We start from the raw sequence: 16,372 nt of genomic DNA, 5'->3' as shown, positions 1-16,372 counted from the left end.
CTACTGGGACACAACTAGCCCTTGTATTTCTCTATCCTGAGCCTTCTATGTGGCATAGAAAACCATGGTTGCAATGTAGTAGGCTTTTATAAGCAGATTATATGATAAGGCATGGATAGCCTTCTGTTCAAAGGAGAGGAGAGTAAAAGAAAAAGAAAAGGATCCCACTGGAGGTGTGTAAGCTCTCATGCCCAAAGCAGCTATTGGGAACTCTCCCAACAGTGCCATATCTGGTCCTACGGAAGGCAGCCCAATTTTGCTGCTGAATTACAGGGCAAGACAAATCACAAGTTCTTCTACAAACAGAAAAAGACAATACTTGTGGTGTGATCATCCAGGATTTATATCCACAGGAAAATAAGTTTGATTCCCTGTACCCTGAAAACCATTTTGAATGTGAATAATTGTAACCATGGTATTGAATCATACTATTCAGAACTGGATTTTTTAAAAAACAATATGAAATAAATACTTTAATTAAATGTAACCAGACTGTTAATAGGGAAAGTACTTCCTCTGGGGAGTGAAAAAATTAAAGCAGACTCTGTAAGCAGACCTAAATCAGTGGTATTAATTTACATTTATTTTTATTTTTTTAATGACATGTTATAACTCTACTTTAATAAGTAATTTCTGTTAATGTTTCTAGTTTTTATTAAAAAAGAAGCTCTGGAGGATATAAACTTTTCACCTTGAATGAACTGTTATTGAATGCTCACATTTTGCTATCCTGAGATAAACAGCATTTCCTTCTATTCATATTTCATCTCATATTTCATTTTTTACACATGTAGGTCTGCGCCTGAGTGTAAGCATTGTAATGCAAAAAATGCTTCCACCAGTATCACAGCAATCCTATGCACGCTTATTTGAGAGTAAGCCCCATCAATCAGAGGAGGACATACTTCTGAATAAATAGGCATAGGGTTGGGTTGCCCACTTCCAGAAGCATGTATTGGGCAAAAAGGGGAAATAGACAGTTGTCTCATAGACATGAGATCTTAAACATCGGCAAGCACATGCTACATGATAAGCAGGCTGTAGTGTGAGTACTAAAGCATAGAACAGAATTCCCAACCTGGTGCCTTCCAAATGTTTTAGACCATAAATCCCATTATCCCTGACATTTTACATCACTGCCTAGGAATGGTGGGAGAGAAGAGTCCAGCAATCTCAGGAGAGTTCTTGGTTGGGGAAGATTGGCATAGATTAGAATATATTGATCTTATAATATGGAGCCCTATTGCTTTACAGGCTAGCTTATATTTCAATGTGGGATATACTACCCCATTTTCCCTTTTGATGCATCGCAAACAGCATCCATTTTAACATGACAATGTTACATAATATTTTAGGCTGTAGGTAGCCTAATCCAGGGAACATGGTTTTCATGGAGACTTCCATAGTGGATACTTGTTGGGAGCCAAAGAGCCCTGGAACTAAAGATGCACACCCCAGAAGACTTTAGATTTGGGTGTTATCAAACAGAAATCTCCCATATCTCATGGTAAAACACATTTGAAGCTGTTTCTAAAGCAGTTTATGATATGACACGAGTGTGGAAGCCTACTATTCAAAGAGCGGGGGAGACAAAAATCATATTGGGTGCAAGTTAGCCCTTGTGTATATGGTACCTAAACCTATAGTGACTCTTTTGTTACCAGCCTATGTTTATGTGTTTAGAAATGAATGTATTTTCTTCTTTAAGAAAGGAAATACGACTCCCTGATTTGTATTCATTGCAATGGTACTTGAAGCATGCAAAACATTCCTATATTGAATGGCTTAATTATGGGTATTTAGTCAAACCCCTTTCTAACTAAACCGATGGTGTAATCTGACAAGCACAACCCCACAGTTGCTGCTGGCTTCACTGCCAAAATGCAAAGCATGCATGCTGTTCTTTTATACTCTGTTAAATATGACATAAATATGTGGATTACAGCTGGGCACTTCAAGCATAAGCAACAGCTTAATTTACACACTGATGCAAACGGCTATAATTCTAAAAATATGCTTGCAGGGGAATTAGTAATGGGTTATCATGCTCAGCCTGTGCAAGACAGCTCAATGCTACAGTATAGCATCAAGCCTTTGTCATTTTGCAATGAAAAATCCCTTGACGGAATTCTTGAAATAGTCCACAATGAATGCACAACTGCCAGGAACAGAACTGAATCAATAAATGGACGCTTTGAGAAAAGCTGCATCTGAGTTAGTCTTTTTTAGCTGTCGTACTATTGGTCAACTAGTTTACTTCCAATTAAAGACCTTGTGTAGATTTTGCACTGACCTCTAGGTATGGGAGCCAGAAGGAATAGTAAGTTCACTTTACAGTGTAGAGAAGCCTTGCAAAACTGAAAGGGATCATATAACTGGCCAAAAATACACATGCTGGTGTCTGTCAAAGCTACTTTCTGCAAGCATCATCAAGCTTCACTACTTCACTACTTTTCCTTTTTTAAAAAAAATCCTTCTTGACTTTTAATAGAAGTAGCATCGTAAGTATGCCAATTCTAGACAAAACACAGCCTTTCTTTGTACATGGTGAAACCTACAAGCAAGAAACGGTATGCCTGACAACATTTCTCTCTTCTGGGACAATCTCTATCAAATTGCCTTTTACGTCTTTGTTAAGAAGCCCCACAGGCTGTCTGTACCAGCAAGTATTTTTAGCAGTAGAAAGTTAGCAGTCCTAGATAATGTTTCAAAGCGAGCTTTCTAGTCAGTGCTATGAAGAACATTCAATTCCTACTGATTTTTTTTATTATTATTACTACAGGGCTTACAAAAACTACATATCAAAACAACAGAAACTGAATGGCATTTAGAAAAGTGAGGGGGGTATTAAGAAACCCCCTTTTAAAGTTTATATTAATCCTAAGCACATGGAGGCAATTGCACTTTGAAATGTTCTACGTTGCAAAATGTAAGTCTCAAGCAAAGCCACCCTCTAAGCGATAACATACTCACTGGCGTGCCTTGCCCTGTGTTTGTGAGGTCTGCTATGTTCCCTTTCAGAGTGCTGGTCGTCTTCTCCCTGCTCTGTGCCTTCTGACGAGATGCCGAAGGAGACTACAGAAGGAGGTGCTTCTGACTGCCCTCCTTCCACTTGAGAATCCACACACCCCTTTTCGGCCAGAGACCCAAACTCTTCCTTTGCCCTGTCAGAGCAGTCTAGGATCACCTCTACCGTGGTGAGAGATGGCTCCTTTGTCTCAGCTCTGAGGGCTGCGTTGACCTCTTTGTCGCCAGCAGCCTGGAATGTTCTGCTTGACCACTGGACAGCGTGGTCTTTTTCAGCCGCGGGACCTGCAGTCAGCCAGCTAGTCCCATCTTGCGGTAGGGTGGCTCCCACTTCTGAGGACTTGTGCTGTTCAGCTCCCAGGACAGTCAGACTGGGAACACTGCTGCCTTTGTGTTTGCCATGCAAGAGGGACAACTGGAGCTCAATGGTTGGTCCTGGCTTTTCCCCAGTGAAAGCAGGCACCTCTATGAAGTGTGTTTTAGGGGCTTCTATCACTTTGGGAGGGATTTTGTGAGAAGGGGTGATATCTCTTTCGGCATCGCTTTGCTGCTCTTTCTGGAGTGTTTCATGGGTTGCGCCTATGATCTGCAGTTGTTGGTGAGGTCTGGGGGCTGCTGTTCTGATCTGCAGGGTAGTGCTCTCTTTATATTCCTCATTTTTAATGTCACTGCCATTTTCTGTTTCAGGACTGAAGGACTCATTCACTCCACTGGAAGATCTGCGGAGACACAAATAGCGAATCGGAGCTGTAAATCTAATTGTGTATCAAGCTACTTTTTAAAAAGTTCACATCATCAATACAGTGCATTGCACAAGTAGTCAATATGTTGCCCTCCAGACTTTTGGAGTACAACTCCCATCAGCCCCAGCTAGCATGCTCAATGGTCAAGGATGATGGGAGTTATAGTCCAACAACAGGACACCACGGCTACCCCTGGTGTATGCAGTGTTGGACTTAAGCTGGGGAGAACCAAGAGTTTACAAATGAATCTCAGAATGGAGTTGGGCCAAGCAAGAAATCCTCTGGATCCCAAGTCAACCCTGCTGCTGTTGTGTGGTGACAACAAGCCTCATTCAGGCATTTTCACTGCACCAGTCTAGGAGCTGGCAAAGCAAACATTCAGTTTCAACCTTCTGCCCGGGCCAGCATCAGTGGCAGGGCTGTGGATGTGGCACTGGGTATCCTGCTTCATTAAGTTCCACTGCTGCCAGCCATTTGCTTTGTAGGACAAAACTAGTAAAGTTTTTGTTTTTTTACTAACAGTAAGAAACGTAGACACCTGAACAAGCGTTGACATTAATGCCAATGCATCTTTCTATCCTGGTCTTCCAGTACATTGATGAGCCTCAAACATATTCCCATGTATTCCTATGTATTACGAAGAAGAGCATGTTAAAGATGACATTCTTTTCACTAGATCAAACCATAGCTTAGTGTGAATGTTCAAATGTGCAGATTATTGGAGAGGGTTGTGGCTGCCACCCAACTCCTGTGGTTCCACTGCCATACTAACTGGGAATAAGCCATAGTTTGGCTTCGTGTATCATCAAATCCCAGTCTCATGGTTTGTCTCACTCTGGACATACAGTGAGCTGTCACCAAGGTTTGTTCTTCATTTAGCGTATATGCCACACAACTGAGTGGAACTAGAACAGGGTTGGAGGATTTTAGCCTTTAGCACTGAAAATGGAGATGGGGTAAGTCTTCGAGGGAAGGACAAGCTCTGCCCTGCTACCCTTTGATTTTGCTCCAATTTCCCCGAGAAAAGTACCCTTTACCTTTGAGGAATGATGGCATAATACATGGGGGAGAGCTGACTTCAAAACAAGACAGGCTTCGCAAGGTCTGTAAAGGTAAAGGTAAAGATAAAGGTACCCCTGCCCGAACGGGCCAGTCTTGACAGACTGTGGGGTTTGTGCGCCCATCTCACATCTATTGGCCGGGGGCCAGCGCTGTCCGGGGACACTTCCGGGTCACGTGGCCAGCGTGACATCGCTGCTCTGGCGAGCCAGAGCCGCACACGGAACGCCGTTTACCTTCCCGCTGGTAAGCGGTACCTATTTATCTACTTGCCCCCGGGGGTGCTTTCGAACTGCTAGGTGGGCAGGCGCTGGGACCGAGCAGCGGGAGCGCACCCCGCCGCGGGGATTCGAACCGCCGACCTTTCGATCGGCAAGCCCTAGGCGTTGAGGCTTTAGCCCACAGCGCCACCCGCGTCCCTTCGCAAGGTCTGTCCTTAATTGCAAATGGCAATCCCCTTGGTCCCCAGCAGGATCAGGCCACATGTGACTTCCAGCTTTGTGGTATCGAGGTTTGCTGTCTGCTATTGGATACCCTATCCCTTCTCAAAGGCAAGATCTTTTACTGTGAGAATGTGGGGAAAATTGGCAGTGAATGTGTGAACCAATCCTTTGGGTTTTTGAGCATTCAAAGCCCAGTTGATTTTTAGGGCAAGCCCAATGAGTCCCACATTTTAAACAAGCTTTTCAAAAGCATCTAAAAATGGCCTTTTCTCTCTTTCCTTGGCTCCTAGAAGCTAGATTCTACAATATGAAAGTCATAGTATTGTCATCAGAGAACTATTCATCCCTTTGTTACTGCCTAGAGGCAGCAATGGACTATATATGAAAAGGCAAAACAGAGGTACTCCTGGTCAGGAGAGATGACATGTCAGTTTTTGTTTCTGGGGTGGTGAGAGTCTAATTAATGTTTCCCTCTAATTCTTCTATTAGTTAAATAATATTGTACTCCACAGAAAGGCTATTTAATGGGAAGTTACTCACAAATTCCACCGGCAGGATCAATAAGAAGCAGTAAAATATATTGAATTTGTGAGCAGTACATTTCTGTTTGAAGTCATTGGGGGCTTTTGCTGAATGGAACTTAATTGTGGGTCTTATTGATAACCCACTTGGCCATTGGGAAAGGGCACTGCTAGTTAATATAGCTGTTAAGTGTGTTAATATAAATACCACCCTGAGCTTTTTTGGGATGAAGGGTGAAATATAAAGTTAACAAATAAAAATATACAGTATTGTGCCATATAGAGATCTCTCTTTTAATTCTGCTTCCAGCAAATTGCAGAGAGGTGTCTCAGCAGCACTAAAGGGGTCTAATATGGACCCACGGCTATCACATCTTAAAGGAAAGTGGAGGGGAATGTAAGTCCTCTGACCCCACAACCATACACCCAAGTGATACACCATGAATTTTCTATCTGGCTTCGAGGAAGCAAAAGTTCAGTATACTGAATAAAAAGCATGAATAAATTATGCAGGATTTGGCACTGTTGGCTGAAGATTTTATGGAAAACTGGTAAATTAAAAGACATACTTAAAAAGCCATCTGTTCTGGCAAATCTCAGTCCCACTCTTGTCTCTGTCTTGCACATCTGTATCAGTTGCTGGAGACAGTACCTGGACACAGGGCTGGTCCATAATATCTATCAAACCATGGACGGAGCTCCCAAAAGGTCAAGCATCTTAATTTATGCAGCCCTGTGAATGTAGCTGGTTTCCATCATGTTGTGTTATTTGAACAATCAATTGTGGTGCTTAATAAACTATGAATCTGTAAACATTTCCTTGTAGGAAGGAAGACTGGGAGTGAGCCAGATAAATGTTGGCCTTTATTGGTAGCTTAGTGTGTCTGGATTTCTGTTTATGTGAGGACAGGAGGGAGGGAGGGAATGAGGGAGGGAGGGAAAGAGGGAGAGACAGAAACAGAGCCACAAAGAATTCCCCCCTTAAAAGGCTCTCTGCCTATGGATATACTTGAAGTCTTTATACACCATCTCTTGTCCCCAACAATAAATCCTTGCCATTTGCTGTGCAGGATTAAACATCTTTCTTTAAAGTCTGATGATGATTACAATTAACCAAGTTGCACTTCTGTTGTGGGGAGACTGACCACGAGATACAAAGCGCATTGTTCCCTCTAGGACTTAAACTTCAGTATTTGTATCTGGTCTGTGGGATTTAATCTTCACTCTTATTGCGCAAATGCATTTTCTATTATATAAATGATAAGTGATACAACTCCTATCACACCACTGTATGAATTTCAACAGGCTGAAGCTGTTTAAAAGTGAACACCACTCTGATCCATCTGAAAGTTTAGATAATTTTATGTTATGACTGTCAGAATGATCCTATACCTGCTTCCATGGGAATTAATCCTTAGTAAATTGTTCAGGGTCGAAGGCTCAGTTTTCCAATGAAATAATTTAATTATCCATGTAATTAATTTGCACTTTCTTGATGCAATTATGAAGTGCAAAGAACCAGGCATTGTGATTGTGAAAATAAGTGTTCTTAAAATGGTATATTAAAAATTGTGTAAAGTGGCATAGAAAGTGCAAAGTTGGTTCCCAAAATCCCCATGGGACTATAACATGGACCTTATCAGTATAAGTAGCCAAGGTGAATTTCCTTTACCTCTTGATAAGCATCTGGAGAGTGTCAGCCAAGCCTTCCATCAGAGCGATAACTTCAGAATAGGTCAAGTCGGCACAAGGGTTGCCATTGATAGATATCACCTCATCCCCTTCACACAGCCCAGCCTTGGACGCTTTGCTTTTATTGCGAATCTGAAAGAAATAAAAAGTAAAGCATCTATTCAGATAGTGGCAGGAAAAAAGTTCATTTCATTCATATGGCGCAACAAATTGCCATAAGAAAGCTGTATTTATCCATTGTTTTGATTTTTTTGAAAGACTGCAATGATTGCAGTAATTTATCAAATTCTTCTACATGTCATCTACTTACATTTTCAATTTCTCTCTCTCTCTCTTATTGCTGACCACATATCACCAGCTCATGCCCCTTGATTTCAATCAAAGGATGGGTGCACCGGAAGGCTATAATGTGCAGATGACCAGAGTGGTGGTTTGTAGAATGAAAAAAGGACACTCACTAAAACTCCTCTGCCACCTTAGAAGCAGGCTAGATGCAACAAAAAAACCCTTGATAATTTTCTTGATTGATAGAGAATGGTTGAAAAACATAATGAAGCAGGTTGGACAGATGTATCAGAACAAAAACCAAAACCAGGCACCTTGGAATGTATTTCTACAGTGGGATGTGCCTAGCTTCTTCCGCTTTCAAAATGCCAATGATGTACCTCTTGAATATTCAATCATTTCCCTTACTCTTTTACAGGGTCATTCACATTTCAATGGTTATTTTTATAACTCAGCATTTATTTTGTTCCGTAGTTTTTTAAATATTGAAAACCTGCTCTAGAGAATTGGAGGGAAGTAGACTCAATATGGCTAACGGATTGAGGTTAAATCCTGAAAAGACGGAAGTACTGTTTTTAGGGGACAGGAGGCAGGCAGGTGTGGAGAACTCCCTGGTCCCGATTGGGGTAACTGTGCCCCTGAAGGACCAGGTGCGCAGCCTGGGAGTCATTTTGGACTCACAGCTGTCCATGGAGGCACAGGTTAATTCTGTGTCCAGGGCAGCTGTCTACCAGCTCCATCTGGTACACAGGCTGAGTCCCTGCCTGCCCGCAGACTGTCTTCCCAGAGTGGTGCATGCTCTAGTTATCTCCCGCTTGGACTACTGCAATGTGCTCTACGTGGGGTTACCTTTGAAGGTGACTTGGAAACTACAACTAATCCAGAATGTGGCAGCTAGACTGGTGACTGGGAGTGGCCGCCGAGACCAAATAACATTGGTCCTGAGACACCTACATTGACTCTCAGTACGTTTCTGAGTACAATTCAAAGTGTTGGTGCCGACCTTTAAGGCCCTAAATGACCTTGGCCCAGTATACCTGAAGGTGCATCTCCACCCCCATCATTCAGCCTGGACACTGAGGTCCAGCTCCTAGGGCTTTCTGGAGGTTCCCTCACTGTGAGAAGTGAGGTTACAGGGAACCAGGCAGAGGGCCTTCTTGGTAGTGGTGCCAGCTCTGTGCAAGGCCCTCCCATCAGATGTCAAGGAAATAAACAACTATCTAACTTTTAGAAGACATCTGAAGGCAGCCTTGTATTAGGATATTTTAAATATTTTGTGTTTTACAATTTTTATAGGTGCTGTAAGCCGCCCAGAGTGGCGGGGAAAACCCAGCCAGATGGGTGGGATATAAATAATACAATTGTTGTTGTTGTTGTTGTTGTTGTTGTTGTTGTTGTTGTTGTTACTATGATTGCTTGTGACATCACAAGGAACCAGTCAGTCAGTGCTACATACAGGTGTCTTCAGCTGCAAACAGGAAGAATGAAATTCCATTAACTCAGTTCTTAGGAATCTTAGGAATCTACAGCAGGTTCAGATCCTCCAAGTCTCTCTACTTTCCTGGGACAATCTGAGAGTTACTGGTTTCTGATTTGATCCCAGAAATGTCCCACTTTTCTTTAGGATGTCCTGATTTTCATCAGAAAAATGTTGGATGGTATGCAAGTTTACTGCTGAAATTGCGCAAGTCTTGATACATTATCACAGAGTTTCTTTTTCTGCATATCTATAATCTAGCTTTGAATAAGAGAATAAGTGAATGGAAATGATATAAAGCAATGTGAAGCAGACTCAACAGTGCCTCAACAGAACACAGATACATGAACATTACAGCTCCTTGCACAGTGGTTTGAGCTGGTAACTCACTGGTTGGGCACCTGTGGCCTGGGGTTGTAATTAGGCCTGCAAGGACCCAGGGGCTGGCCCACCAGGCTATTTTGAATGAACCATGCCCACCTTTCCCATGCCTAACGATGTGGCTGCAAAAGAGGAAGATCCAGAGCCCGCTACTGCACACTAACATAAAGAAGGCATCATTATTATTTTTTTAAAGTGCTCAATTTTGGTTGCAAGAAAAGAATTGGGAGCACACTCTTGATTTTTTTCTTTGTAAGCATGGCTTGAATTCAAACCAGGGCTGAAAATGATGAATCTTGAAACTTCAGTGACATAATGTCACATGACGGCAAGTGACAGACAGATGGGTGGCCCCACTCACTTGTCAAAGTGGCCCATGGAGGGGTTGCCACTTCTGGATTTAGCCCTCTGACTGGATCCAATTCCTCACACTTGCTATAGGCTAGCCTACTCCCCATCTGAGTTGTCTCTGAGTTGTCCATCTCATGGTTTGAGGTGGTCCTGGAAGTCACCTGCTGCCAGCCACCAACCACTCAGCTGAGCTGAGACAGGGTTTGTTTTCTATACACTAAGTTGCACATGTGCTGCTCCTATGCAGAAACCTATCTCAGAAAAAAAGCTTGCATAACAACAGTAACAACATGAAGAATCATAATCATCTGCATAATAAAAAACGTGGTTGCAGTGGGCTTAGATGGTCAAGGGAATCAATATTTAAAGTTATTCACATAAACTGGCCAGTCACATTCGCTTTTTTGGTTTGGTCGACTCGTGGAGCAGAATGAAGTATTATGAGGTGGTAGGATGACCAGAATTGTTTCAGGTTGCAAGCTGGTGGGGAGGGGCACATTTTGAAAATTATTCCCTATGTAGAAAGCTTGCCACATATAGCATATGCTTAATACTAGGAAGCATTCTGAAATCGCACTCCCCATGTGTAGTCTGAAGTGGTACAGTCCAGCCTTCCATTAGCATACAATGCATTCCTAGGCATGCCCACTCCATTAAGTTCATTGGAGCATATTCCCAGGTAAGTGTGTACTTACTAGACTGGCACCTTAGCTCACTTAATTACGTTGCATATATAGACCAAGGTCAGAGCTTAGTTGCCTTTGCCATTAATGCAAAATTCATTGAAAGAAAATACATCACTCTCAATCCATCCTGAGGTGAGAAGAAATGTCTTCAAAATGTGATACCTTCTGAGCCTCCAAGACTCACCACTCCTCATGCTTCCTGAGTCATACTTAGCTGAAATAAAAATAACTTTAAAACCCAAACTAGTGACACATAGTGAACCTAGCTGCCACCGTGGCACCAGGGTAAAGAGAAAGCTCTATGCAAAAATATGAAGTAACTATCCTAGTGGATTTTTTCAATAAAATGGACTTGGAATTGAAGCATGGTGACTTTATGGCACACCTGTTAGTAGATTCCAAGACAAGTCCATACTTTGATAGGACTGATAATTTTTGGTGACTTTTTCCACTTGGATTATACCAGAGCCTTACTTTTATACGTGAATTTGTAAGAAACAAAATTACAAAATGCGTAATTTATAATTGTGCAAGTTGACTGAGATATTCCTTAGTCTGCAAACTATTTCAAACAGACCAGTTCTATGCAGGGATGAATGAACATGACGGAAAAATGAGCCCTCATTTTTATCCTAAGATGTGAAGTGTGGCTCTTGTGTTTTTAGTCCAAACACAACTGTTCCATGAATTAAAGCAAGTCTGCATTCCTTGGATTATCTCAGATTGCATGGGTAGAAGAAACAGGTCTGGGATATCTATGACTCAAGTCACGTAAAGCACCAGAGGCCATAAATAGAATCTTACATTGTTGGAACTGGCAGCTAATACTTGGAAGTACTAGCAAGACAAATTGTTAGTATTTTATGAGTTCCAGGACTAACATAAGATATCTACTTTCTGTTATGGTTTGCATGGACTATGAAATAATATAATATTCTGAGATGTGCAGTGACATTAACCAGGTGGGCATCTAAGAACTCAATTATATTAGCCAATGCAACAGCAAATAAGGACATCTCTGCAAAGAGAAGGGGAAATGGGCTCAGAAGTGCCCAGCAGTACACCCAAGCACTCTTGTTTATAGAATTCTTGGCACTGCACAGATCTATGGATAAAAGAGATGCCTGAAATGGGGAATGGCAGGGATGAAACATGCTTATGAAGCTGGTTAATATTCTCTGTTGAATAGAATGCTGGTCTAGTGCCCTTTCCAGTAAATGGCTTTTATTATCAGCAATCAGGGAATATCTGGATCTAATCCATGACAACAAAGCACTATAGTACAGTACATGGCAATCTTCAAATATGCTTTTGGTGTCAGAGAACAGGGCAGGAGAACCAAAAAGCCAGATGCCAATTCAAAGTGGATCAATAATCTCTGCATCATTTCACCTCCTCAAATAAGGTTGAGAGCCAGTGTGGTGTAGTGGTTAAGAGCGGTAGTCTTGCAATCTGGGGAACCGGGTTCGCGTCCCTGCTCCTCCACATGCAGCTGATGGGTGACCTTGGGCCAGTCACACTTCTCTGAAGTCTCTCAGCCCCACTCACCTCACAGAGTGTTTGTTGTGGGGGAGGAAGGGAAAGGAGAATGTTAGCCGCTTTGAGACTCCTTAGGGTAGTGATAAAGTGGGATATCAAATCCAAACTCTTCTTCTTCCTGCCAGAGTTCTTGAGATGTATTTATTTGCTGTCTCTGCCCTAACAAATGCATCTTCCTTATGGTGAATTTTGTAGTATGACATTAAAGCTTCTTACAACTTCTTATTGGTTACAAACAATAATTCCTAGCACACCCTCACTCAGAGCAGAGTATACTTGGCTCAACATTTTCCCTTAATGCTTCTCATTTGGGCCTGTCATCTGAAGAAACTAACTGACAGAATGCCTTGAAGATAACCATCAGTAGGGTAATCCTAGGCATAGCTGTGGACATCTTCACTGTTGAGAATACTTGGCACTCATTTGAACAATATCAAAGCACACCCTCCATAGCATAATTGCTCCTTGTAGAGATGATAAACATTTACAAATATGGTGTGGTATGCTGTGCACATCTTTCCCTTGAAGGAATATATAAACACCCTTGCAAGTTTGGAAGAACCCTGGTCTCGAACCTTTGGGATGCCCCTCTAACAATTAAATGCCTTGTTTTTGCTTGCAATACAGAATCTAGGGCCTTCTTCTTCTTCTTCTTCTTCTTCTTCTTCTTCTTCTTCTTCTTCTTCTTCTCAGTAACCCTTGGTGCCAATATGTGGTAGCGTATGGGAGCCTGCATTCTTACAGCAAAGAACAATGCATATTCCAGGGAAATATTTGGTTGCTGAAAATAAAAGTTGTCAGTGATGTCAAGGGAAAATACAGCATTTTCCAATTTCAATCTGGCTGACGCTGTTAGTCATTATTGGTGGAAATTGGGTTTTAAATATAAAGGAAACAAACTCTCTAGTCACCATTGGGGCATTTAATCCACTGCTCCTGCCACACAGGAGCTTAATGAAGACTGTCTTTAGCTTCTTTGACTCTAAGATACAGTAGTTGTTAAAGTTGTTTGGTTTAAATATGCTATCCGTTCTCCAACAGCAGAAATCCATTCTGGCCTTCTGCAGTCATTTTCTACAGCCTTGAACTACCTTATGTTGAATATGTCTAGACAACAGCTGCCTTACTGGAACATTCAAGTCTCCCTTTCCTTCCCCCTGGTGCAGAGCATTGCTCCTGTTGAAAGATGTGTTCCATAATATACAGCTCTCCCTCTAAGGTAAGTTCAATAGTGTGCCATCTGCTGGTTGGAACTGCACACAAGAAGAAAACACAATCAAAACGCAAATCTGAATTTTTCATAGTGTCAAGTTGACACTATGAGAAATTCAGATTTGCATTTTGATTGTGTTAGAAGCATGTTTCCTGAATTTAGTGATTTAGTTATATAGGTCCACATGCAACCCAAACCTGAACTTAAATTGGAGAGCTTAACCTTACTGACCCCAACACTATATTACAAATCACTGAATACAAACTGAAAGCTGCAAGAGTTCAAAACAGATATAGCAGCAGCAGAACTCCAGAATTCCCTCCATGGAAGCCAGAGCGATTTCTGGAGTCTGCTTTTGGATTATTCCAAAAGTGATTTCTCTCCACTGATTCCAGTGTCATTTCTGGGCACATTTTAAAGCACTGGTTCTTACATAGAAAGCCCTTATTTGTTTAGGGTGAGGTAGCTGAATGGCTGCCTCCTCCCATATGCTCCTGCTTGCACACTGCACTCAACATCAGATACTTTGTTTGTCCCAACATCCTGGAAGGCTTCCTTGGTTTCATGCCTTCCAGGGCCTTTTTCATTGTGGCACCCAAGTTGTGGAACTCCCTTGTTTTGCCCAGCTTTCAGCTGGCTTTGAATTTTTCCCTCTCCACTGTTGAATAAGCTAGTTTTATTCTCCTCTAGATTTCATTGCATTTCAATTGTAGAAACAGAATGGCTGGTGTCCTGTGCAAGGTACCCTGACTAGTTTGGAGAAAACAAAGGCAAGGGAACAGAGTTGAGCAGCATGAAACAGATACTGGCTAAAGAAAAAGAGAATCTGGATCCCACAGTGATCCACAGGCTTGGAGCAACTTGACAAGAGGAGCATGGAACAGTATTCTGGACACACCCCAAAAGCTGAGCTTGGGGATGCAAGAGAGGTTTAGCTGTAGGGAAGGAGCTTATCAGCGTTTGTTCCCAGACTTGGGTTTGTGTGTCAGAGTGTGTCCAGGACGTAAGATAAAGCACAGACGTGTCTTCTATCTGTCCTGTTCTACTACTGGTACAGTGAAGGCCATAGTTGCCATCACAACTGATAAAGGAGAGGGCTCTGAGCACTTGTCTATACAGCCAGGCTTTTGTTTATGCATTGAGCTCAGAGCTCAAGTTTATGCATTTTAGCTAAGGAAAAATAGGGATTTTGGTGCAGTTTAAAACTGCCTTCACAGTCAGTTTTGGGTTTGGGAAACCCATTCCTTCAGGTGAAGCTAGTGTAGAGGTCTGTAACATTGTTGTGTGTGACTGGTTTGGGTATGAGTGCTTGGTTGGTATCAGGGACGAGGGAGAAATCTGATTTAGTTTGCATTTAGGGTAAACATTCCAAAACAATGTGTGAATCCTTTGAAATTTTCACTTTTCTGAATTTTGCCATGCACTTCTAGTAATGCCAAATAAATGCATAAAGGTAAAGGTACCCCTGCCCGTACGGGCCAGTCGTGACCGACTCTAGGGTTGCGTGCTCATCTCGCTCAAGAGGCCGTGAGCTGGCGCCGTCCGAAGACACTTCCAGGTCACGTGGCCAGCGTGACGAAGCTGCTCTGGCGAGCCAGCACCAGCGCAGCACACGGAAACGCCGTTTACCTTCCCGCTATAAAGCAGTACCTATTTATCTACTTGCACTTAGGGGTGCTTTTTGAACTGCTAGGTGGGCAGGGGAAAAATGCATATTCTATGGTGAACTTTACATTAAAATGCATGTATTAGTGAAAATAACAAACAAAATGCATTGTTGTAAGGGAAGTCTCTTTGCAAAAATGTTAGCCAACATTGAATAAAAAATGTATGTTATACATATATATATATAAGGAGAAAGTACACTATAATGTGAATTAATTTTCATGATTAATTAAAAAAAACAACAGCAAAAAGACCTGGAAATGTAGGGGACTGACATTAAGATTAAGGCTTTATGTTGTTGTTGTTGTTGCTGTTGTTAAAACAACTGGGAGACAGGAAACCCTAGTGGTTGCACCTAGTGATCTGCCAGCCAGTTCTGATCTTTCTTCTGCCCCCCCCTTTTCTGGAGAGTTTGTTCTGTACTGAAGACCACCACTTTTCCTGTTCTCCAGAATAAGCTCTCCTCCCCAGTCATGCTATATACTGCATATGAGGTTTGTCTCCTCCACACATCCTCCCAGTCCAAAACACTGACATCAGTGGAGCTTGTTTAGATACACAGGTTTCAAATATAGAGTCAAATAAATGCCACCTTTGAGGGTACATTTCAGTTTCGTTACCCACAATAAATGAATGGCTGCAAGAGACGGACCATTCCACCACATAGAGCAAATGCCCCTCTTGCTGTCTGCGTCCAAATAACCAGTTGAGTTCAGTGGAGGGAAAAGCTTGCTTGGGTTTCAAAAGCAGTACCTAAAGAGGCTAGTCTTATCATTGTGCTAATGGACTGCCTTTCCCTACTCCTCCCCCTGGCCAAAGTCCAAGGTGAGGAACCGAAGCAGGGGTGAGGTAACGCTCACCAAAATGTTAACCTGGCAAGCTGACGACACAGCACATATTCAAAGAGTGAACCCCGTGCATCACATTGGAGCTCCACGTTCCATCAGAGAATATTGTGCATGCCTCCATTTCCCTCGGCAGCACAGCATTTTGTCTGAGCTCTCAAACTTCTCGTCTTACGGAACTGGCTCTTATGTCACTTTCCCTGCTAATGCTTGTTTTAGCTTAAATTATGTGTGACTGGGGAAAGAATAAGGCAGGGAAATGGAACCTCCAGATATTGTTGGACTACAACTCCCATCATCCCTGACTGTGAGTCTATGGGAGGGTGAAAGAGGAGTAGCACTCTTTACTTCCATGGAGATGGGAAATGTAGTAAGAGAAGAGATGCTGTTGAAAGCTGGGATGAATGATGCTATGAATGAGAGATGTGACTCCCCTCCAATCTGT

The 16,372-nt window shown here is 42.3% G+C and overlaps 1 protein-coding gene across 2 annotated transcripts in view; it reads right to left on the bottom strand.

The window, feature by feature from the left end:
• The window catches only part of SYNPO2 (synaptopodin 2), a 99,141-nt gene that overhangs the window by 21,730 nt on the left and 61,039 nt on the right, over window positions 1–16,372 (bottom strand). For both annotated transcript variants that reach the window (XR_014223144.1, XM_082236898.1), the window contains exons 2-3: window positions 7,466–7,617; window positions 2,974–3,746 (exon numbers count right to left, since the gene is read on the bottom strand). Coding sequence is in view for 1 of the 2 variants with exons in the window: in XM_082236898.1 (XP_082093024.1) it covers window positions 2,974–3,746; window positions 7,466–7,617 (925 nt within the window). In the remaining variant the exon portion in view is untranslated. The remainder of the gene's footprint in view (window positions 1–2,973; window positions 3,747–7,465; window positions 7,618–16,372) is intronic.

Source organism: Podarcis vaucheri, assembly GCF_965113315.1.
Source record: "Podarcis vaucheri genome assembly, chromosome: 9".
NCBI classification, from domain to species: Eukaryota; Metazoa; Chordata; class Lepidosauria; order Squamata; family Lacertidae; genus Podarcis; species Podarcis vaucheri.
The sequence above is the reverse complement of the archived record's forward strand: the minus strand, read 5'-3'. Positions and strand labels throughout refer to the sequence as shown.